This window comes from Halyomorpha halys, unplaced genomic scaffold (genome assembly GCF_000696795.3).
Source record: "Halyomorpha halys isolate HHAL.00 unplaced genomic scaffold, Hhal_1.1 Scaffold327.1, whole genome shotgun sequence".
NCBI classification, from domain to species: domain Eukaryota; kingdom Metazoa; phylum Arthropoda; class Insecta; order Hemiptera; family Pentatomidae; genus Halyomorpha; species Halyomorpha halys.
Window position 1 is genome coordinate 20,385 of NW_027105022.1, and position 23,984 is coordinate 44,368.

Consider the following 23,984-nt stretch of genomic DNA (forward strand, 5'->3'; position numbering starts at 1 on the left):
AACTTATAATATTATATTAAAAGTAATTTTAATATCTATGGCACAAAGAATATTTGTTTAGTTTTGTTAATCTCGAGACGCGCTGATGCAGGGTACGAGAAGGCACTCGTGGAATCTGCAAGCCCTTCAAGAATCCCGTTCAATGACTACATGACCCAGATGCTGGCGTATAGAGTCCTATGGAGGTAACATCCCTTCTATGTTTTTATGTTCGGAGAGGTTGTAATTTTAACAAAATAATGTTCAGAATACTGGAAAGTCTAACAAAAAATAATAAAAATTAACAATTTTTAATAATATGAGCACTTTCGATTTATTTTTTCAATAATGAATATTTTGATCGACCCCGACAAATAAACCCCTGTGTTTTACAGGGTGACAAAATGTAACCCTCTTTCAAAATTTGAAGATTTCAAGATACCGTAAAATTAGGTACCAGAATAATTTTTAATATTTCAATTTTTTTACCCAATTAAAAGAGTCATAAAAGTCTGAAATTTATTTATCAGTTTTCTTTGAGTATAAATAAAAGAAAAATCTCCTAGTTTACACTGTTAAATCTAAATATTCAATTTTAATGGGTTTATAGATAGACTTAGAAATGGTGCACTTTCTAAAATTGATTATAAAATCTCAAAAATCTAATACAATTTAATCTAAGAAAACAACCACTTAAACTAATAAGAATAAAAAATAATGTTAAAAAATTATATGAAAAATACCTTCTTTCTCTTTTCAAGCTTAATATAAATTTTCTCTAAAAAATAAAATTAGAATTAAATATATCTAAACTTTATTTTTTAGATGATTTGAAATTATTGTTAATGGAATTAAAATTGCTATTTTATTGAAAGGATGTTTAACATTAAAAACAATCAGAAAATAAACAAAAAATCGGAAGACTCAGGGCCAGAAATGAGGATAGCTTCAATGGAGCAAAGTATACCCAAATTCTTGTCCAAAGTTAATCACACATTTTTGGAAATTTCGACTCAGAAAATGAATAATAATCAAAACTTATACTAAATTTTAATCACAGGTAGAATTCCAACAAGTTGATGCTTACACTTAATACTTTTATGCAATGAAGCAATACAAGTTCGAGGTTTAACATTACGATAAAAAGCAGAAGATAGTTATTTTTCGACTGAACTAATACAACTACCAATCATAAACCTTTTCCTCTTTTCTTTCTAACTGTTTTGCGCCTTTCGATACCGCTGGTGTGCCGCATTGAGCATTGATGAGAAAGTCATTAACACCTGCCAATGCTTTCCGAAATCCCCGTCAATTAAAGGTTTCATACGCACATATCTTGGTAGTTTATGAAAGTATAAAAAATATAGTTTTTTTTTTAAATACTATCAAAAAGCTTTGGAAAGGAAGGGAGTAAACAATTAACTCCTGAACGGTTAAATAGATAGGTTTTTTTTTTACATTTTTTAGTTTTGTAGGGTTTCGGCACCCGATGGCTAAATCTAGGGTACCCCTACTAACATTCAGACATGCATAAACATCCTAACTAAGCATATCCTGTGACATTCGAAATCCTTGTTTAAGAAATCATCTTGTAATGTTTTATCCTTGTTACTTTGGAAGTGGTGATTAAAACTTGATCAGAAAATCATCAGAAATAATAAATCATGTACATTTTTTTTTTATCAGTATAAGTTTTTTTTTTTTTAATGCAAAATAAAACCAAAGACGTAATTTAAAAAAATGATTTATTATACTGATATTCTTATAAGTAATTGGAATAACACACTTCAATAAATAAGATAATGAAATTTTTAATTAAAAATAATATATTAAAGGCAGTGGACTGAAAAAATGCCCCTACGAAATAAATGAGTATAATCTAATAATAAGGATATACTCGAGGATTACGTTTTACTTTAATTAATAATTAATGAACCGATTCAATTATTTTTAATTAATCTACTCACATGGGGCCTTGAGATGGCTAAATCTATTCAACCGGATGTATATGATGTGGGGATATTTTCATTTCCATAGATATAGGTATGGAGTTAGTTAATTTGTTGATATGAATAAATCATTAATATTATATGGTATATATAAACGAAAAAAAAGAAAAAGTAAAAAATTAAATCATCATTAAAATAGATATTTTGATTTTGTATTGCTAGGAGGGTGTAATTAATTAATTGTAACATAATTAAATGTTTTAAAGTAGTATTTGAATGCAATTTGACAGGTTTAGAATTTCTGTTACGTTCTTAGTTTAGTTATTATTTACAATTTATGGATAATTTTATATAATTACTTTTCAAATGAATTATAATATGTATAATTACATATTTTATTGGTAAATTGCATGCTTGAACCATTTAAGTATTTTTTATTTTAATTCCAAATATTGAAGTCGATCTATCTCACAATTTAATGAAAATTTAATTTTGATCTTATTGGAACAAGTGACAATAGCATTTCGTTTGTGTGTAACCGCTAAGACATAAAATTTTAATACATCACTAATATAATTAAAATGAAGGTTGTTAACTAATGTAGAGGCCATAATTTAAATAAAATATAGGTTTAATTTAATATATAAATAAATAAAAATCACCGTTTAGATGATCAAATTAATTAGTGAGCTATCAAGTGTGATAAAGGTATCATAAAATCTGGCAAGAAAAAGTTTTTCAGTTCCTACTGGGCCAAAGAACTTGTGACGGTGGGAAATTGAGTTTCACTTAATAGGGACTAATTAGAAATATCATTTTAAATGTTAATAGTCTTTTAAACGTATAACTATTAAGTTTCTATGAATACATGAAGTTTATAAAAATTAAAAGTATAACTCTTAGTTAATATAGAACTCAATTAAATAATGTCTTTTTATTAAATTAAAAATGTCTCTTCAACTGAGTGGGTGTTAAGAAAATTTAACGTTGAATTAAAAAAATGAGTGAGATCGACAATGATAAAAAAAAAATAAAGAAGACATCTCAAAAGATTTAATTTTATCTGAGGTATCATAATCTTTATTTATCTCTTTCATAATGTTCCTATTAAAAAAATTATGTTATTTTTTATTTGATATAAGGGAAAGGTACATAACGCTGTTCCAGTTAAACAGAGTAACATCTCAGAAAATGTTTATTTTGAAATATGTAACCTTAGGATAGCGTAGTAGGTAAGGATACAGATCTATACAGTAAAACAGATTCATAGTGAAACATATTTCACGAAATCTAAGTTAAAAAAAAAATTCGAGGTATCAATAATATATTAAAATTTATATAAAATTCTTATTGCTTAGATTACAAGCATATCTCAAAATAACCATTTTTGAGATGTTACACTAGGGGTATTCATGAAGTTGTGTTAAATGTAAAATGTTTTACTATGTTAATTATTATAAGTATAGGATTGTGAGCAGCTCTATTTAAAGTCATGTTAAATGTTAAATGCGTAGGAGATCCTAGCGGATTTTCTGAGCAACTTTTTTTATAACCTTTCCTTCCAAAACCATATCGTTGTTTACTTTTTAGTTTTGATTAAAGCGATTTATCACATCATACCTAAAGTAAGTGAAAAGTAGAAGTTGTGTGAAAGTTTGGCTACTGAGTGCATTGTTGATCTTCTGACTTGTGAGGAAAATGAGCTAATTGACAACTGTCATTACACTATTATTATCGTCATGCATTGTTTTATTAGTTTTTAAAACATCCGAAACAATACTAACACAATCAAAACACAAACTACGACCATGTAACCTAACAAGACAAGAAACAAAATGGTGACGGGCTCAGCTGGTCTGTTGCGTGACGCCATTCTCCATTTAACAGACCTAGTAACAGACTCTCAGCTATGTTATATGTTATGTCGTTTTAACATGGTAAAAGAAGGAGATATTTCTTCATTTAACATAGGTTTTTCTATTTAACACGCCTTAACATATTAAACTAAAGATCATGAACACTCCTACTGTTGAACTGAGACAGTGATTCACACCCGTTTTACTCTTCGAATAATTTCTGAACATATGCAAAATTAAGTTAAGTTTTTTTAAATAGTATTTTCTTTATTTAATACCTTTTCTTTAAATTCCATTTATTTGGCTACCTGCCAGGATTATTCCCCCAACTATGTATTTATGAATAATTTAAAATAAGAATATATTGCTGCTTTTCTTGAATAAACAAAAAAAAATTTCTGTTTTTATTTAGAATTGGACACATTTCAAAGATAGTATTATAGACTACGGTGACTTCCTTTACTGAGGTCGTTCTAATGCTATTAGCAGAATAGAGTTTTAACAAATTAATTACAGTTAATGGTACAATCTATTGAATATCTCAAAAACTTTAGTATTAAAAACATTAGTAATTTAAAATAGAAAAACTAAGTATACAACTCTACCTTATAATCATGAATTAAATATGTCTAATAATGAATAATGAAATAACTCTATTCGCTCTAAAAATACAGAATATACTTACATATCTACTTAAATACATCGGAGGGTTGTTAATGAAGTTAACGTCCATGAATACTGAAACTTGGTGTAGAAGTTGGACGTCTTCCCCTACACGTGTTATGGGTCCCAGCTGGTACACTCCATCTCATGCATCTCTTCATGTCGCCATACAGGAAGCTCCCTTTCATGTTTGATTGTAAACACAACTCAACCAAGTTGCAATATTGATAGACGTCAACCTCACTAACGATCCACCAGTATGTGTAAGTATACAGTAATTACATTTCTGCTTCTTAATACGGATAGGATTATATAGTCCAGTTAAATTGAAGTACAAATCGGTATAAATGGAAAGTCAATGAATCTGAAGTTGTCTAACAAAACAACATCAGAAAAAAAAACAGCTTTGACTTAATTTTTGACTTATAATTTCCTAAGTAAAGTTTTCACACATAAGGGAATCCTATATTAAAATAAATATGAAAACATTATCCAGATTTTGTCTTAACTTATTTCTGGGTGATTATATTCGTTTTTGGCACTCAAAAAAAATAATAAAATAAAAAGCAAGCCATTTTATTATATTAATAAGTACATAAGAACTTTCCACCTAAAGCCCTTTTTTTCTCGCCATTTAACTAATTATGCATTTTCATTTGCTCTATAGTCCGAAAAAATACTTTATACATTACAATTATATTAATTATATAACTAATTATATAATTAATTATTTAACTTATTTGTGCGTGTGTGTATAAAGTGTTTTTGCTCAATAGAACAAATGAAAATGCAGAATTTAACTAGGTGAGAAAAAAAGGGCTTTAGGTGTAATGTTCTTATGTACTTATTAATATAATAAAATAGCTTACTTTTTATTTTATTTTTTATTTTTTAGTGTCAATATATATGTGTGAATATAATTAAACATTTTTTGGGAAACCAAGGGGTACAAGTTACGATTTTTTGAATAAAAGATTTTTATATCTTCCTGTGGATGAATCAAATTAACGCTTAGACAAAGAGAAAAATGTTAAATTATCCATAATTAACCAATGATTATTGACCTTTTCACAATTGTGTCAATAATGAAGCATAAATGTGATATAGCCACTAGCAGTTATTAGAAAAACCTCTCCATCGAAAAATTGTCATTTTTACGTACTTCTTGGTTTCTCGCCAACTTATATGATCATGAACTTACATACGACATGAAATATCAAAAATACTAGAATATTTAAAATATTTCTTTCGTATTTGAGCTCAAGTTTTTTTTTTCAAAACATTTACGGAATCTCGCCTAGTTTAAATAAATATTTCAAAATTGAGAATAGAAAATCGGTTGAGCAGTTCGTTCAGAAAATATATAATGAACAGGCTAAACTATCCTTGTGAATGACGAACTTAATTGTTACTAAATAGTAGGTTTCTTTAAATGAGGCAATTTGCTTAGTTTAATTTAATATCAAGTCCTTTTACAGCTGACATCCATACCCATTCTAACACTATCATCACCAAGTATGCCGATGACAAATGTCTATTGCCAGTGAATAATGATCCTTCCATTGTATCCCAAAACCTGCAATGCCACATTATCAGCTTTGAAGAATGGTGCCAAAACTGGAGGATTAAAATAAATTCCAATAAATCCCACTAAATCACATTTACCCTTCGTCGTGAACCCGTTACTTCTCTCCCCACAGTATCTTTTAATAATACTCCACTCATTCCTATCGAACAGATCCATTACCTAGGACTACATCTGAACAAACGACATGGAATCCCCATACAAGACTGAGAAGACAGGAATTTGCTTCTCGATTCCAACTATTACAACATTTACTAGACAAACGGTCTAAATTTCCAAACTATTACAAAAGACTGATCTACTAATATAAGACCTATCTGGACATACGGAGTTCAACTTTGGGACTCCACTAAACCATCGAATTTTCCTCGTATCCAGTCCAAAATCCTTAATGCTCCTTACTTAGTCACAAATCAAGTGATCCATCAGGACCTCAACGTACCATATGTTGCCGATTTAGTCAGAACCAGATATCAATCCTTCCATGATAAAGATGATAATGAAGATGGTCCCGAGATCTTCTCTAGTAATGTTATTGGAGTTCAATCAATGGCTAGATTCTCTACATGTTTGTATCATGTCATTTTATATCTAATAGCAAAATTACTAGTTGTATATAATTGTATACAGTTATAAATAAATTATTAAAATAACAAAAATATTAAGTACATTTGATCATCAGGTAAAATGAGCGCCGTCGTGGTGACAGCTGTAGACCCGCATGACTGACCAGTTGTGTAAAATCAACGCCCAGCTAAAATGAAGGGACTACTTGTTTTTTAATTACTCGTTAAAGAAAATGGACACCTCTTAAGAAAAACTAATTATACTTATGAAAAAGAAATTTTTAGTAGTAAATTACTAAAATTTTTAAATCAATTTTATAATAAATAACTACTAATAGATGATAAATAATAATACTTTCCAAAAATTACAAGTCACTGATATCTCCTACATTTTCTGCCAGTTACAGAGCTGTAAAAATATTTTATAAATGCGACTAATCCCTCAAAATGAGAAGGATACTTTACCAAACACATGAAAGGGCCTTTTTGGGGTTTAAGCCTGGCTTAGCAGTACTTTCTTCATGGTGATTCATTTGGAAAGAGCTACTGCCTTTTGCGTGTCAGATTATTATAGAGGACCCATTTTTTATCTATGTAATCAAGTGATCAAAAAAAGCTTCAGTATTGTGCCATTGAAGTTGCATGTGGTGGATCAGTAGCATTGTTCTCTTTATATAGATCATGGGGGACCAAACCACCTGCTCTACTTACCTTCCCAATCTGCTGCAAAAGTTCTTGGATGATCAACCAAGGTTGGTTAAAACTGTTAGACAATTCCTCAATTGTCTGACATGGATTTTCTTCCACTTCCATTTTTAACACATCATTGTCTAATATTGTTGGTCTTCCTGATCGATACTAGTCAGAAAGATCAAAATTACCGGATTTAAACTTGGAAAACCACCTTTGACATTTATGAATGACTAATGCATTGGATAACACATTAAAAATGTTTTTTGTAGCAACTGTTGCATTACAACCCATCTGAGACTCAAAAAGCATGCAACCCTGGATAGGTAGGTACCTGGTAATTAACCCAAAGTTGCAAACAAAATATTTTAATTTAATTAGTTACAACTATATTATACAAGTCACTATAACCTTAAAATGTATTTGCCATGACTTTCTTGTACATAATGAGCTGACAATCAACTAGTGACGTGCGCAAAAAACGACATTACTTTACCGTTCTTTCTTCTGTTACTATCAGAATATATGAATAATATATTCATGTATACTTTAAAGTAAGTAGCAAGAATTTTAACTAATGAGAACAATGTGCTCGTGAATTACCAAAGAAGTTTTACTGAATGTTTAATAATGTAAATATTGAAAAACGTTTTATCACACATGTTTGATGAGCCCAAGAAACAAGGAACATTAAGTAAAAAAAAATTTAAGACATTTCAATCTTGTAAGATTTATGAGGCATTGGAGATAACTTGTTCTATATTTTGTAGATTTTTCATAGCAGATAACATCTTATTTGAAAATAAAATGCATTTTTCTCTTTTTAAATTCTCAATCATTGAAGCAAGGGATTTAAATACACATTTTCATGCCTTATTTGCCAAGTCTATTTCATCTCAGAGGCTGCTATTTTGATTCTGGACAGATGAAATCTTAATTTGTTAACTTTTTCTTTGAGAGGATTTATTATAAGTGACCAAGTTTTTTTCACTGAACAAACATCATGAAATATTTATAAAAGGGCTTTGGACAGGTAGAAATTTCAATACTAATGGTATAATTCTAAATCATGGCTATAACTATGTTTTCTTCTGAAATCATAAATCCTGAAAAAGGTACAGTCAATGATCTCTAACACAGAGTTGGTAAAGCCTCAGTCAGCTTTAAGATTAACTCCATACCCATATCCATTGGAATGCTTGAATATAATCCTAATGGCTCATTGTAATCCTATACTATTAAGACAGTATACACAGCTGTGAGAACATAAAAATGCAACTCTAAATGCTTGTTTTTTTTTTTTTAGTTTAATTATTTAATTACATGAAATTATAAAATAATATCAATCAATATGTTTTTTCTAGAGTTGCATCTTGAAGAAACTATTTTTTTTTTTATTATAAAATATTTAAACTAATTTTGAGGAAGCTGTAAAAAGTAAATAGGGAAAATTTGAGATGAAAATGGATCATTTTGAAAAATCATGTAAATTAAAATACACAAAACCAAATAGGCTTTTATTGACAGGTTCAATGATCACATTAAAAAACTAAAAGTACAATTTACATAAATGTACATTGGAATAGATACATTACAAGTTATTTTATTAAAACATTTTAAATCATTTTTATAAAAATAAAAACAAATATATCAACAACTTTAAAATCTAATAATACAACCTGATAATGAAATGCTAAAACATATGGTAAAAGATAACATTTAACAATCGCTACATCATAAGGAACAACGCCATAGGAACAGCTACAGTACTCAAGTAAAAATAAATACAACAGAATACATAAATGGAATAAATAAGTACATTAAAACATTGGCGATAGGCTTATTACTGCATATCTGTGACGAGCTCAAACCACTGCCTCAAGGCATCACTGAGCACTGATGGTAAATTGTTTATGTCCCTAAGAATTAGATAAAAAGGAAATGGAAAAGCATCCATATAAGGTTTAATTTCAACCACTTTAGGGCCTTTGAATACAGGTAACCTAATGTCCAATATAGAGTCCTGAAAAATAAATGAAATAAATTAATTTTACAATGATTGACAATTTAATCCCTAGAGTGAAAAAGTTGGATGTGACATTTGTTAAATTTTTCGTTTTAATAGAATAGTGTTCATTGTGTGTTTAGACATCTTTTCCTGACAGTTTTAGTTATCAAAGATTTCAGTAGATTGCACAATAAAAATGTGATAACTAAACCTGGCGGGAACATTTATTCTATTGAATTTTATATCCAATCTTATTCCCACCAAATATTCAATTATTAGAATACTATTGGAAGATAAGAAAACAAAAATAAATACCAATAAAATACTTACTTTCGTCTGGGGGTTATCAATGATAATAAAGACGATGAAGAGCCTTGTATGGTTGGCCTTCCTGACAGCAGACCTCACGACACTCTCTCCTTCAGACATGACCCCCCTGCCATCAGATATGATCACCAGTAGCTGGGCTGAGTCAGGGCCTCTTTGTGAAACCAAGCCAAGAGCAGTCTCCACAGCGGCAGCAACTCTAGTCTTCTTCTGGTCGAAGCTAAACTCTTGCATCAATCTAAAAAATACACCTCAAGTAAGTAGGAAGAGAGGATATATCAAAACTAAAGGATATATAGATTTTTAACTTTATCAAATTAGAGGAGTGGCTCAGTGAGTAAGACTGGGTTTATTAACTCCCAGAATCTGGTACAAATCTGAGAGGTTTTATTTTCAATCCATACTGTCTAAATTTTTATATTCATATTCATATAATTTTGTTGTTATATTCCGACCATACTCTATCGTAAAACATAATATAAATAAACTTTTTTCCTTTTCAATTTAACTATATATATTCGTAAGGATCATTAAATTAAAAAAAAAAAAATCAATTTTCTTTCTAATATGAATCCATCACATTCTCATTTTTTTGCTCTTTTTCAGCCAATCCTTCACAATTTCAAAACATAATAATACGATTTTATATTTAAAAATTTACTTTTAAATTTTTCACACACATTTTAAGACCAAAATAGATACTACAAAAGAATTGGTGCCGTAAACTATAAACTAGAAATTATCATATTATTCAATAATTAAATAACAAGAAGAAAAATCTGGCATAATGAAAATAAATTTACGGAGTTAAACAGAAAAAAGTTACAAAACAATATTTAATTTTAATCTTAAACAGTATTAACATTTTAAGGCATCTAATTGACAAACTAATTGTCAATGTAACTTTTTGTTTTTATTACTTTACAGTGTTTCTTATCAAAAGTGTTCTAGGAGCACGAGGGCCAGTAAATTAAAAAAGTGGGACAAAAAGATTTTAAGAAATAGAAAATCAAACATTGATGTCACCAATACATTGTTATAAAGACATCAATACCAAAACAGCAATGGTTTGAATAAATAGATCTATATCTCTTTGCCATCCCTGAAGATAATTATGTCCCCTTACTGTCCGTTTTCAGAGAGACAGTGTTCAAAAGAACTCAGTGATACTGATGCTGTTCTTTCTCACATCATAGAATTTAAATAAATAAATAATGCTATTTCTAAATCTAAATAAATGAAGAAATACCTAGCCCCACTGCTTTCTGTAAATGTTTCTCCAAGCTGATGAAGAACCTTCACAGCTTCACCAAAACTGATGACAGCTAAGTCACCTGCTTCCAGGAGGTTTAGTGCTTTACTGACAACTGCCAAAGACTCAAAAGCAAGCTGTAAAATAAAATAAATGATAATTTAAATAATAAGAAACATACATTGTTAAATACCAAAGAAACTTAAGTGATCACATTCAAAATTACTATGCATCTTAATGGGATTCACAAGATAAGTTGTTTCTAAATTAAAAAATATAATATTGATTCTAAGTTTTAAAATTTATTTTATCATTTATAAGTATTAAAAATTTGGACAAAAAAATTAGTCTTGAACGAATTTACCTCCTTTGAGTGGTTGTCAGCCATGGAAGAGGAATCATCAATAGCTAAGATAATTTGATATTCTCTTTTCGAAGGTTTTGTCCGTCGCAGCCATATCTTGTCCTTCCTGAATTGACTAGCTATATATGGTATGACCTAATAAAATATATCATTTTAATAACTGATAAATACATACAAGATGAATAAATAAGATTCATTTCACATTCATTATTTCTAACCAGGTTAAAGCTGTTTAAAACAATAAAAAAAGTAACCAAATTTGATTTAATAGGAAAAAGAACAACATATTCAAAATATGATTGGTAATATAAATATATTGATAAAATTAAATTAAGAATCAAGTTTTAGGCCAATCCCAAGTACTACATAAATGAACAACGTATTAAATAGTGAAGAATCTTAAAATATTTGTATAAATATTAAGGCAATGGTAGAAACATATGAAAATAGTAGTAATTAAATGTATAAATTGTATTTAATATCTGATTAACAACTTAATCAATTAAGACAAAAATAAAACCAATGTAGTTACTTTTCTCATATTAATTCTCTTGCCAGTTCGAAAATCTCCTTTTAGACTAGATGCAGTCGTTGGCTCTAGGACCAGCCTCAGTTCTTCGCTCAGCTGTTGAGCAAGGCTGCTCGTCAGCGCACATATCTTTTCCCATGCTTCAGTAGCTTCTTGCACCACCGGCCGCTGTAATGTTAAAATAAACCAAATAACTTACAGCGTTCTTATCATTTTTAGTTATAAAAAACGTTAAAAGATCACGTATAATAAATTAATCATCATTTAGATTTAGAATTGTACATACTGTATTCCAGGAGGCTAATTGCTTTTCTAACTCTTGCCTCAGCATCTGCTTATCAGCCTCTGACAGCATCTGCCTCTCTAGCTCCGATATTTGAGTGTGGAATGTGCTCTGATATCCTCGAGGTACAGTAAATGTTTCTGAGTACTCACCCTCAACCTGAAAACATTTAATAGATAAATACACAATTATTAAATAATATTATTTGACAGTAAAAAAAAATCTACAAGGACAGAATTGATCTAGGCCAATATACCTAAACTCCACCTTCATATTACAATAAACTAGAATAGAGAAAGAAATAAAAGAAAAGATTTCATGAAAAAAGATTACCTTAGCAATGTATTTATTTATAAATGCATACTAAAAACATATTGAATAAAAAATATTTCTTTTACATACATTTTTGTTTTATTTTGTAATATTTTTTCATAGAATGGTTTCATAAAATATTTCAAGATCGACAAAGACTCCAAACAGAGAATATTCTAGTAAGTCCTGGTATAAAATAAATACTTCCACATTTTTAACAATTTATAATGGAAAAATAACAACAGATATCAAAAATATTACCTCTATGGTAGCTTCATCTAGTATTCCACCTCCTTCGCCCTTTTCTTTCTTTCTCTTATCATCATAGTTCTCTTTATCTTTTAAAGGTGTGCTTTCTACCTCATCTATAGTTTCTACATCAATAGGTTCATCTAAATTTAATAAAACAAAAAGAAAAAAATATATATGCTTCATGTATGATGTAACTATATGTATTTAAATAAACAATTCCACATTCTTTAAATCCATTGGTTAAATATTTTAATTACTTAATGTGTGATTAAAAGATTTCATCAACTTTTCAAACTGTGATTTTGAAATAAATGGTTTGAAATAGTTATTGTTTAATTTAAATTAACTTGAAAAGAAAATTCATGGATAAAATGGTTCTGATTGATATTTCAATGTCATTAGTTCTATAAAGTGTAAGCTGAAGTAAATTATTTACAACTAACAAAACAATGAATATAATCTCATTGCTGAGTTGCTGAGTTAATAATTTATAGAACAGCACAAAACCAGTTTGAGACTCCAGTTTAAGCTACCGGGCTCAGTAGAAAGATTCTAACATAATCCTGAGGCATGGCACAACTTAAGTTTTGAATAGGCGAGATGTTTTAACAAAAAATCATTAACATTATTAAGAACAAAAATGAGACTAAGAATAATAATATTGGGTTACTCTAATAAAAATTTAAGTTAAATATATACTCCTAGGAGCTACACCTAAACAAACCAGTAATCAAAACCAAGACTAAATTCAAAACCGCTGAGCTGCAATTGATGTATATATCAATTATAGAACACTGTGAACAAAGATGAGAACTTGTTCGTTTGTATGAAGGGAGAGAGGATGTCTCCTGGAAGCAGGTGGTGTTTACGATTTTATCTATTGTCAGTGGTAGATATTTAGAAAGTAGATATCAAGAATCATCTGCCATCCAAGATTATATAATTGAAGGAGGAAACACGCTTTTTTTGGGTCACCGAGGGATTGAATGTGTCCTGAAAACTAGAAGAGGGCCAACCCTTTGTTTACTGTCAGAGGTTGCATCTTTAGAAAGAAGACATTAAGAACCATCAAAGAACATTTAATTGGTTAATTTGCTCTACCTAGGATTTAATTATATTTGTAAAAGTAGCTATTATTTTAGTTAATTGTGTTCTGATTGTCTGGAAAACCTGCCCTGAGATAGAGACTATAATGTTATATAATTTTTAAAAAAATTCTCATATCTAGTTAATGTTTAATCTTTTCATTTAAACCTTGCCGTATTCAAAACTATATTTTAGATCTGAGAATAATAAAAAAAATAATTAAAATTTCTAATAATTATTTAAATAAATCTGTAATATTACAATATATAACCATTTAGCTTGGTTTTCGTTTGTATCCAATCTATCAAGATCGGGCATTACCTAAAAAGAAGATGAGCGACTTGCAAAGATCGATTAACAGCATCGAATAATGCGGCTAGGAGCCTTCAGGTAGAAGGGCTGAGAATAATTGTTGGAGAAAGGAAGTAAATTATTAAATATATATAAGCAGATATGGCTAAATAATACTTACCATCTTCACTTATTTCAATAATTTCTTCTTCACCTTCTGGTTTTTCGTCTTCTTTATCACCTATTACAGGCATTTGTTTTTCTGCTTGTTCCTACAAAAAGAGAATTGTTTCAATTAGCTGTTAATTTAATATCAAGTTGCATTAACAAATTCACGACAGTAATATTTATAATATAAGAACTGCAAATAGTATACTGCAAAACTCTACCTGAGTAGCAGCATCAACAGTCTGAGCGTCGTGTTGAGATTTATTTGCTTCATGTATATGTTGGTACAGGTCAGCCTCGGAATTATCCTCAATCCTATCTTCTTCTGTATCCATTTTCTCTTTCTCTACCTCATTTTCTTTTTGAATACCAATTGTTTTGAGTTTTTTCTTAACGGGTTCATCAACACTTCCTTTACAAAAAAAATATACAAGTTACTGTGTTGTTCTAGAACATTTTAAGGATCAATATCTAATAAATTATATTAAATGTAATTCTTGAACCCCTAAAAATTCTGATAAATAGAAAAAAATTGCACTCGTAAACATAAAAAGTCATATATGTAAAAACCTTTTATTTGATTTTATAATTATATGTTTTATATTTTATTCTTAGTTCAACATGTATGCTGACCAAGAAAAAAACAGAAAGCATATAATTATAGAATCAAATTATTTCATTTTTTTTTTTAAATACTGTTTTCATATAAGTGATCTTTTCCACTTTAGAAATGGTATACATCGTGCTGTATATAAGGTAACAAAAACAAACCTAAGCTCCTCTCTATCTCGCTCTGACCAGGCTTTTGCTTCCTCTCCTCCACTTCACTCTCACCAGCATTCTTCCTCTTGCCAGCTGTTCCCCGATGACCACCAGAGTTTTTATCTTCTTTCTCTGCCCTTCCAGCACCAGTTTCTTCTCTACCCTCTGCCTGACTCTCTTCAGGATCGTTGTCCACATTAACATCCATATCTTCACTGTTCTTTACCTGAGAGTTAAAATAAAATTTATATCAACAATCAAAACTATTTAAGAGGGATTATAGTTAGTTTATGAAACATTAAATCACTTGGTAATAGGATATTTATAGGAAATATAAAAAAAAGTCTTTCGTAGATACCTGGTCTTTAGAACCTTCTTTAGAGGCACTCTGTTCAGCCTGTTGGTCAGTTGATTTCTCATCTGTACCAGAGGCTTCCTCAGCACCAACTTTTTCTTCCTCCTTTTCTTTCTCCACCTTTCCTTCTGTTTCATCTTGTTTGGAACCTGAAATAATTGTATTATATCTGATAAGAATATATTTATTTTTCATATTTTTAATATATAAAATTCAAAAAATATTCTTATTCTGCAGATGAATAATTAGAAAGAAACGTATTTGAATATGATGGTTAGAAATAAAAATAAAGTATATCATTAACAGTACCAAATGTTGAAATAATTAAAACAAAACTAGCAGTCATTTTTATAACAACAATATTAGAGAGCAAATAACTTATTAATTGCCTAATAAAAGATATTATAGAGAAGTACAGGAATGAACGTAGTTATTTGGAATAAGAACCACAACACAATGAATTTTCAACTCACAAAGATTAGATCCTTAATTTCTGCTTCTAGAACAGTTGCCTATTCTCCAATATTCCATCACTTCAATACTATTCAATTACCACAATTTTCCATATAATTTGTCCTTCATATTTGTTTTCTTTTGTTAAGTGACATTACTTAGATATTGTTCAGTTTTTTTTTTCTTGTTAGGTAATGTATAAGAAATTATACCGACCATCAGGTGCCAATATATTTTTTTCACTGGTATTATTAATTTTTGTATTACAACTTTTCAATTCTGTTTGCTCAAGATACAAGAGAAGCCCTTATCAGCAGAAAATAGGAAACTAATAATTGTGTCAAATTATTTTTAAAAAATATGTGAACATCCCGAGCTACAAGAGACAAAATTAAGAAGTTACATTAACAATAAAGGGACTTAAGTTAATAAATAGAATCTGACATTATGGAAACATTGAAATATACCAATATGCCAACCATCCATTTCAATTTCTGATTAGGAATTTAAAAAGCTAAATATTAAAATTTAGGTGACTAATGAGTATCAACTAACTTTTAATGAATGTTTCCGAATGACACTACAACAAAATTTATATTTTCTCAAGAGATAATAATTTCATCGGTAAAAAGAATTTAAGGTTCGAGATAGTAAAACTAACATTATAATCAAGAATTAAAATGTATAATGTAGCATTAAAATACTGTCAACCATTCATCTTCCAGATTTAGATGAATATAGCATTTGGTTTGCTAAGCTGTAAAAACACATTCTTAAATATATTTCTCTGAACCTGTCCTATTCTATAACATTATTAAACAAATATTTAATCAATAACATAGTAAAAGTGGGCATCTTTCTAAGTCTTTAGGACTGAACCCCCGATCATATACTAGTAAGAAGAGGTATATTAAGTACAAACCTGATTTTCTAAAACTTTAACGGTAAAATAAAAAAAGAAACTATTGATTGATAAATTCTATTTTTACTTAAAAATAAGATAAATATAAGTCGTGAACTTACTTTCCTCCTCTTCCTCTGCTTCTTCAACTTCTGGCTTCTTGAGCTCAGGATTAGGAAGTTCATCATCATCTGGTTTGTCCTCTTCATTCTTGTCCTCTTCTGTTTTATCTTTATCTTCAGGTTTATCCTCTTCTGGTGGATTTTCTTCCTCTAGTTTTTCTAAAATGTAGCAAAAACATTTATAAACATAAATGAATTGATAAATAAATATTATGTTAAAATAAAAATAACATACTTTTCATAACATCAATATCAAAGGGGTTTTCTTTTTCATCTTCACCCTCACTTCCTTTATCGTCTTCATCGACAGCCATATCTTCATCATCTGGAATTTCCAAAGGTTCCACCTCAGGAGAAGGCTGCTGTTTGCCTGAAAAAAATATTTGAAACTTTTGATAACGAAAATAACAATTAAGGAATAATCAATTGTTACAAAACATTCAATTATAAATTTGTAAAGACAATGTTTTAGCAAATCTAAAATTATCAATACATTAAGTGCTATATCAAACGTCAAACTTATATCTATAGAAATTAATTTAAGATTTTTCATTTGGTTTTTAAATGAACTAATTAATGTTACTGATTAATTAGGAAAAATTCATTTTAATGAAACCATAATACAAAAACCCAGTTTTTGCTAAACTTTTTTCATTAAACAATATGAAAATTAAAAAAAAAAAAAAAAAGTAGAATTGCATATTTATTCATACCATGGTATGGATCAATCTGATCATCATCTATCTCGGGTTCATCCATTTCATTAATTTCTTTTTCTTTTGGCTCCTTCTTTTTGGACTGTTTCTCTTCTTTATCATCGACAGCTTCCTTTTCTTCCTCACCAGCTCCCAACTGTTTCTCATTTTGTTCTGCTCCTTTGTTACCTTTCTCATCTTTGGGAAGCTCTTCATCATCTTCTGGTTCTTCTTCTGAATCAGAACCCCAAACCTTTAAAAAAAAATACAATATTATCAAATAAAATTAATATTATAGTTTTCTTCTCAGAACAAGGAGAACAAGTACCTGTTTGTCTAAAGTATCAGCACCCTTTTCTGTTTCTCCCATCTCCTTGTCTGGTTCTTCTTCATCCCCATCTTCCTTATCGTCATCATTTTCCTCTTCATCTTTCTTTTCTATATCTTGCAGTTTACCTCCAAAATCTTCAGACATATCTATTCCCTTTTCTTCCTCCTGTAATCATAATAAATAAACAAAAATACTATAAATTTTTACAGTAAAGTGTAATATAATTAATTAATTGTGCTTGATAAGAAATAAATTTATAAGAACATAACAATTAATATTTAATCAGTAACGAAATGAATTGATAGCTGCTGGAACTGGAATAGTAGGAATGCTTTTATCCAAAACCTGAAATATACTTTCAAGTATATTGCTCTATATCAACCCAAATGGGAATGTGTAGTATATATAATCAGCAGTACCATCATAAAATAAAAAACTGACTCAGGAGGAAATCGAACTTGTACATTCCAAGTAGGATGTTCAGATGTGGTTTAAGCTTTAAATTATCATCAGAAGATAGTTAAAAAATATAATAAAACCAGGGTGTCTCCTCATACTGGAGTGACTTCCTGAGCATACTATTTTTTTTTTTTGATAAAAGATCAGAATGATACTTATTTAAGATATTTATTACAACTTTGTACAGAATGAAATTCTTGGTTCTTCCCGGATATTTTGCAAAATTATCCAACTTTGTATACTTCATTAAATATAAAATTATTTTTTAATTTTACTATTTTTTAATATTGATAGTGTTAAGAACATTTCAAGCTTAATTTTTATTTATTTCTTGATCTCTTAAACTCTGAAAAATTGCAACTTTTTTAAAGAAATTCAAAAAAATGCTATTTATCCAAACTAGTATCCTATCAGTACCAGCTCATTTTAGAAGAATTATTTTTTCATGAATTGAAAACCTATTGTGTGTTTTAAGTCTTAATTGTCCATAATATTATCAACTAAAAAATTATTAAATGATCGGATTCGCTAATTAAAAGTGATCCGTTTTTAGGTTTAAAGATACTCACCTTACAATCTTTGTCTTCGTCTTGGCCATATTCACCCGGTTTCCTTGCATCTTCTAGTTGATCCTCACTCTCTATCTGGTCAGAGACATCCTTTTCACCTTCCCCTTCACCCAGTCCTAACCCACCTTTCTTTGTTTCTCCTTCTCCTTCTTCTTCCTCTCTTAGCTCATCGGGTACATTATAACCCTATTATAAAAATATACCTTAATTAAAAAAAAAAATACTAAAATATAACTAAACTACCAAACATAGATTATAAAATTGGGGAAACTCATAAACAGTAGCAAAATATTTTAGGGGAAAAAAAAGGAGTAAATAAACATGATCTATTAATTTGTTTCAATATCTGACCTTAACAACTCTAACAATGTAGTATGGTCAATGAGTTTTAAAAAATATGATCCAATTTTTTATATCCAGAGAATAATTTCTCTATCTAAACGAAATATAAATATAATCAAGTGGTTACGATACTTCTTTAATATTATTTCTAATATTTCACCCAACTAAAAAATACCCACTTTTAAGCAAAAAAGTGTCAAAACTTTAGAAGAAACAGCTAAAATTTTCCATAATGATTTATTAAAAAAAATTAAATAATTAACAATATAGAAAAAAATATGTAATTAAAAATGAAGAATAAAACAAAAATAGATAATCTTCCATTGTATATTTTTCTTTGTCAATGTATATTCCATTGTATTAATTTTTATATTTTAGACAAATAATAATGAATAATAAAATTATGCTATTTGCATGGAGTTAATATTGTATGATATTTTAAAATAAATTCTTCTTATTTAGAGTTATAGTATAGGAAAAAGATCAAAATCATTTTTTACTAGTACACTTAAATACTCACATTTCTACTGAATTCTGTGAAAGCCAAAAGAAGGGATGATGAAAATTTTCCCAATATATTAAAAGCACCAGTAAGCTGAACATTGAAGTAATGGTAAATAGAAACCAGCTGATCCAATAAAGGAGCCATGTAAAATAACAATCTAAACAAATAAAAAGTTATTAGCAAACTTTGTAACTATATATCAAACATTATATAGGAGATTCTTAGATTTCTTACCCTTGAAGAGATTCTTTTTCAATTTCATGTTCCAACTGGGTAAGAGTAGAAAACACATCAGCCAAATCGTCAGATATCTCAGAAATTCTCAATATTTTTGAATCTGATATTAAACTATGGACCAATTTCTCCTTCAGATGCCCATCAACGATGAGATCTGCATCAACTTCTGCTTTTGGCTCAGTAACTTGGGTTCCTTCTAAGTTTTCATCTGTTTTTGGTGTAGCTTCTTGAGCTTCCTCATTTTTCGGTACGTGTTTTTTATAAAAGTTCTGGATGATACATAGAACTTTATTTATAAATGCTTCTAATTTTTCTATACAATTTTTAGGGATATTTTCTAATATTTCATTAATAGTTATTGACTTATTTGAAGGAAATTCGATAGCATTACCATCACTTATGGTATTATTAATATTTAATATAACTGTATCCAAACAAGATATCAAAGGATTTTTAATGACTTGCCCCTCAACAGATTGGTTAAAGAGTTGTTGTACTTTTGTGATTTCGACTACTATATCACCCAACTTTGAAAAACAGTCTTCTACAAGCATGAATTCACTTTGGTTTATCAAAATGTCAGCATTTAATGGGGAATTTTTATTGAAACTAGATGCTAATTTATTATGTTTTTCTAATATTGAAATATCATCTTGCATCCTCAAACATGATTTTAATATTGATTGAACTTTAACCTTAGTCGATTCCCATATTGTATCGTATTTGAATGCACTGAGCATACTCTCAACCAAAGGTAAAGGAAATATTGTAGGAACCTCATCAATATCTGTCAGTTGTGATTCTTCTTCAGGGCATGCGTCCAACAGTACAACGAACTGCCTCAAGCAGTATATAACGTCATTTAGCAATGATTTTAAAAGAAGCTGCAACAAACATTTAAAAGTTTAAAATAGGAATATAACTGGATACAATAAAAAATGCATATATTCATGAAATTAAAAATGAATACCTTATTTTTTCCAAATGAATCACTAACTAGCCCATAATTATTTTCTTGCAGCTTTAATAGTTGGGCAATTTGGCAACGAACAACATAAATATTTTCTGAACAGTGACCCAGTGTTTCCTTAAGGAGATGTAATAAACTCTAGAAAATATAAAACAATGAATAATACGTCTCTATGTATGTGTACACACATAATATAATCCATGAGAGGAAGATTTATATGCAGTGTTCATCGGTGGTATATGAATTGACCAGAGATGTTTAATAAGCCTTGTAATTTAAGATAGAAAGATAAGCCAAATAATTAACAATAATATTACACTTAAACGAAAAATGTATTACACATCTGCCTATAAACCTATACATATTCTCGATGCGAATGTCCAAAAAAAGAATCACATATCATGTATAATAGGCTTCAATAAAATACTAAATTTATATTTTTATAGGCATAAATTTCATAAAATATTAATAGATTCTTAAGTTATGAAGTAATAAATTAAGTTAAAAATAAAACTTAGTTAATCAAATTATAATAGTAAATTTTCAAAAAATAATGATACATACATTAGAATGTGAAGTGAATCCTTTGATTCTTTCAATAAACTGAGGACCCAAATCTTTGTGAGGTTTTTCTAAAGCAATTTTTAACATTGCTAACCTTGCAACAGAACAATAAAAGTACTGCTCAGAGCCTTTCCAGCAGTTAAGCCAATCCTTGTCACTTTTTCTGTATCAATGAAAATTACAATTATGAAATCAAGAAAGACTATCGTTTGATAAAAATTATAGACTTTAAGTTTTAAAGTTACCTGCGATCAATTTGCTGTAGGGTTGCTTCAATGTTAATTGGTGGCAGTGATGCAAATGCAGTATTGTTCTGTTCAAACATCAATAAGCCAGATCTGTACGACAGACCAATTTGTGTTAATGTACGGAATAAATCACTGACTGTCTTCCGTTTCCTCTGAAGTAGTGATTTTACAATGGACTTCTTTTTTTCTTTTTCAATGGTAGTGTCAATCTGTAAATTTAGTTTAAAATAAGCATTGGACAATGGCTAATAAACAAAATATGTTATGAATAAGATATTACGTTTCTCTACCAATCTGGGTCCTAACCTCAATTGTTTCTACTAGGTACTACTCATGGTTTATAGCCAATATTCAAGAATATTGAAGGAATGATAACAAAAATCCAGACATCAAAAATTCTTATTTTTGAATTAAGAACTCACTTGTAACACAGCTGTCCAAGAGCAGTTATTTTTATTGTTGTGTTTCATAAGCGATCATAAGTAAGAGAATCAAATAATTTAATCATGGAATAGAAAAGTATATATATATCTTTTTTTTAGGTCATAATTTTTCTCTTCTTGAAAATCAAAATGTTTGACTTGATTTTATATCAAACCTTCTATTATAGAAATATGGTTTCAAAAAACAATAATAACTTTAAAAATATAATTAATGTATACATTTATCAAGTATTTAGAACCTATCTATTCCCATTACTTACATCAAATTCTTGAATAAGTTTTCCTGTTTCTTCTATTTCTTCAACAAACAATTCAAAATTATCTATTAACTTTGAATATTCACATTTAGTAATGGTTTGTTTGCATATATTGTTTGACTTTTTAAGTAATGAACTCAATCTAGCAAGAAGATTTTCATTGCCTTCCAAGTCTTTGTAGGTATCCTAAAATAAATAAATAAAAGTTTAGAAAATAAAACAAATAATATTTAAGGATGTATTGTAAACAAATTTAAGAATATTAAAAAAAAAAATATGAGAACATACTGTCATTTTAAGAGATGTCAAAAAGTATGTAGGATTCAAAGATGACAAATTGAGCTTTCTGTTCGACAGGGGAACATCTATTTTGAACATGGCACCCCTTGCTGGTTCATTAAGTATTTTCTGTAAAAAAAAGTTATTCCATAAAAATAAATCAGAAGTAAGTAATTTTTATATTTAGAAAATAAAAGAAACATACAAAAAAGTATAAAAATAAACATCAGTAGCCAAACTATTTAATTTGTTAATGTTTTATCCAAAATAAATGCACACACTAGCAAATATTTAAAAATCTGCTACAGTGCGCGCATCACACAACTTTCACTTACCACCCTGCATACATCCTCAAGTTTTGAGTAAATCGGTGAGCTCATGTTGTAATTATTGATATTTTTAAAAAACGAAGTCTTAAAACCAAGGTAGGCGAAAATTATGAACAAACATTTTTTTAATTTTCTGTTGTTATAAAAATTTGAATTTTAGAGATTTTCAAAGTGAGATTTATGAACGTAAGTTTTGTTCTTGCCTAAAATACAACAGCTTAATAAAGATAACGAAGCTCCAATGCAATCGAGAAAGTTGGGGTGGTCTCAGGTCTTTCCATCCAAATTGGATGCTTCTATTTTTCTTTTTTATTTATCCATAAAAATGTTCAATATTTTGTATTTATCCAGTCTAAATAAAAAGGCCAATTTTAACATAACATTTTTAAATTTACAGAGTTAAACTGTACAGCTGTAAAAATTTGACAGAAATTTTCTATTAAACCTAAATAACTGTTTAAAACAAATATGTTCAAAAATAAAGATTTCTTAAAACATGAAAGTAATTTTCAAATATACCTCATATTCTTTGATGTGTTTTAGCAGTGTGTGATGTGTTTTCTCGACGGCAGACTTGATTGACCAATAGTTTATGTCATTCCACCGAGCAATCTTCACAAAGTCTTTTAATTTTTTCTCAATCGGTGCAGAAAGATCCTCAATGGTTTTTGAAATCGAATTTTTAAATAACTTATAAAAATTATATAAGTTCCATAGAATAGATGAGATGGTAACTGTAAAAGCAAGTGGACAAAAACATTACAAATGATAAAAAATCATCAAACATAAAAAAAAAAAAAAAGACTATAAAATTATTTTCAATAATTGCCAACTTCATTTAGAACCTTCATAGAGCAATAACTTGAAACAAAATACCTTGAGTTACAATAGAAATTAAAGGTCACTTTTAAAATTTATTCTACAATCAGCTTTCCTTACAACAAATTAACTCTTTAAACTACTGTATCTAGTAAGGATCACACCTTGAATTTTGAAAAATATG

At 28.8% G+C, this 23,984-nt stretch overlaps 1 protein-coding gene across 1 annotated transcript in view; it reads right to left on the reverse strand.

The window, feature by feature from the left end:
• Positions 1–8,778: 8,778 nt before the first annotated feature.
• The window catches only part of LOC106681324 (midasin), a 416,397-nt gene continuing 401,191 nt past the window's right edge, over positions 8,779–23,984 (reverse strand). Inside the window, exons 56-79 of the mRNA XM_067047592.1 lie at positions 23,501–23,715; positions 22,662–22,781; positions 22,377–22,559; positions 21,671–21,882; positions 21,426–21,588; positions 20,862–20,999; positions 19,889–20,775; positions 19,670–19,811; positions 18,808–18,993; positions 17,777–17,944; positions 17,467–17,701; positions 16,989–17,123; positions 16,754–16,912; positions 15,281–15,426; positions 14,932–15,148; positions 14,382–14,572; positions 14,174–14,264; positions 12,625–12,755; positions 12,055–12,210; positions 11,772–11,936; positions 11,240–11,374; positions 10,873–11,012; positions 9,627–9,861; positions 8,779–9,311 (exon numbers count right to left, since the gene is read on the reverse strand). Of these exons, the coding sequence (XP_066903693.1) occupies positions 9,132–9,311; positions 9,627–9,861; positions 10,873–11,012; positions 11,240–11,374; positions 11,772–11,936; positions 12,055–12,210; positions 12,625–12,755; positions 14,174–14,264; positions 14,382–14,572; positions 14,932–15,148; positions 15,281–15,426; positions 16,754–16,912; positions 16,989–17,123; positions 17,467–17,701; positions 17,777–17,944; positions 18,808–18,993; positions 19,670–19,811; positions 19,889–20,775; positions 20,862–20,999; positions 21,426–21,588; positions 21,671–21,882; positions 22,377–22,559; positions 22,662–22,781; positions 23,501–23,715 (4,730 nt within the window). The 3' untranslated portion in view covers positions 8,779–9,131. The remainder of the gene's footprint in view (positions 9,312–9,626; positions 9,862–10,872; positions 11,013–11,239; positions 11,375–11,771; positions 11,937–12,054; positions 12,211–12,624; positions 12,756–14,173; positions 14,265–14,381; positions 14,573–14,931; positions 15,149–15,280; positions 15,427–16,753; positions 16,913–16,988; positions 17,124–17,466; positions 17,702–17,776; positions 17,945–18,807; positions 18,994–19,669; positions 19,812–19,888; positions 20,776–20,861; positions 21,000–21,425; positions 21,589–21,670; positions 21,883–22,376; positions 22,560–22,661; positions 22,782–23,500; positions 23,716–23,984) is intronic.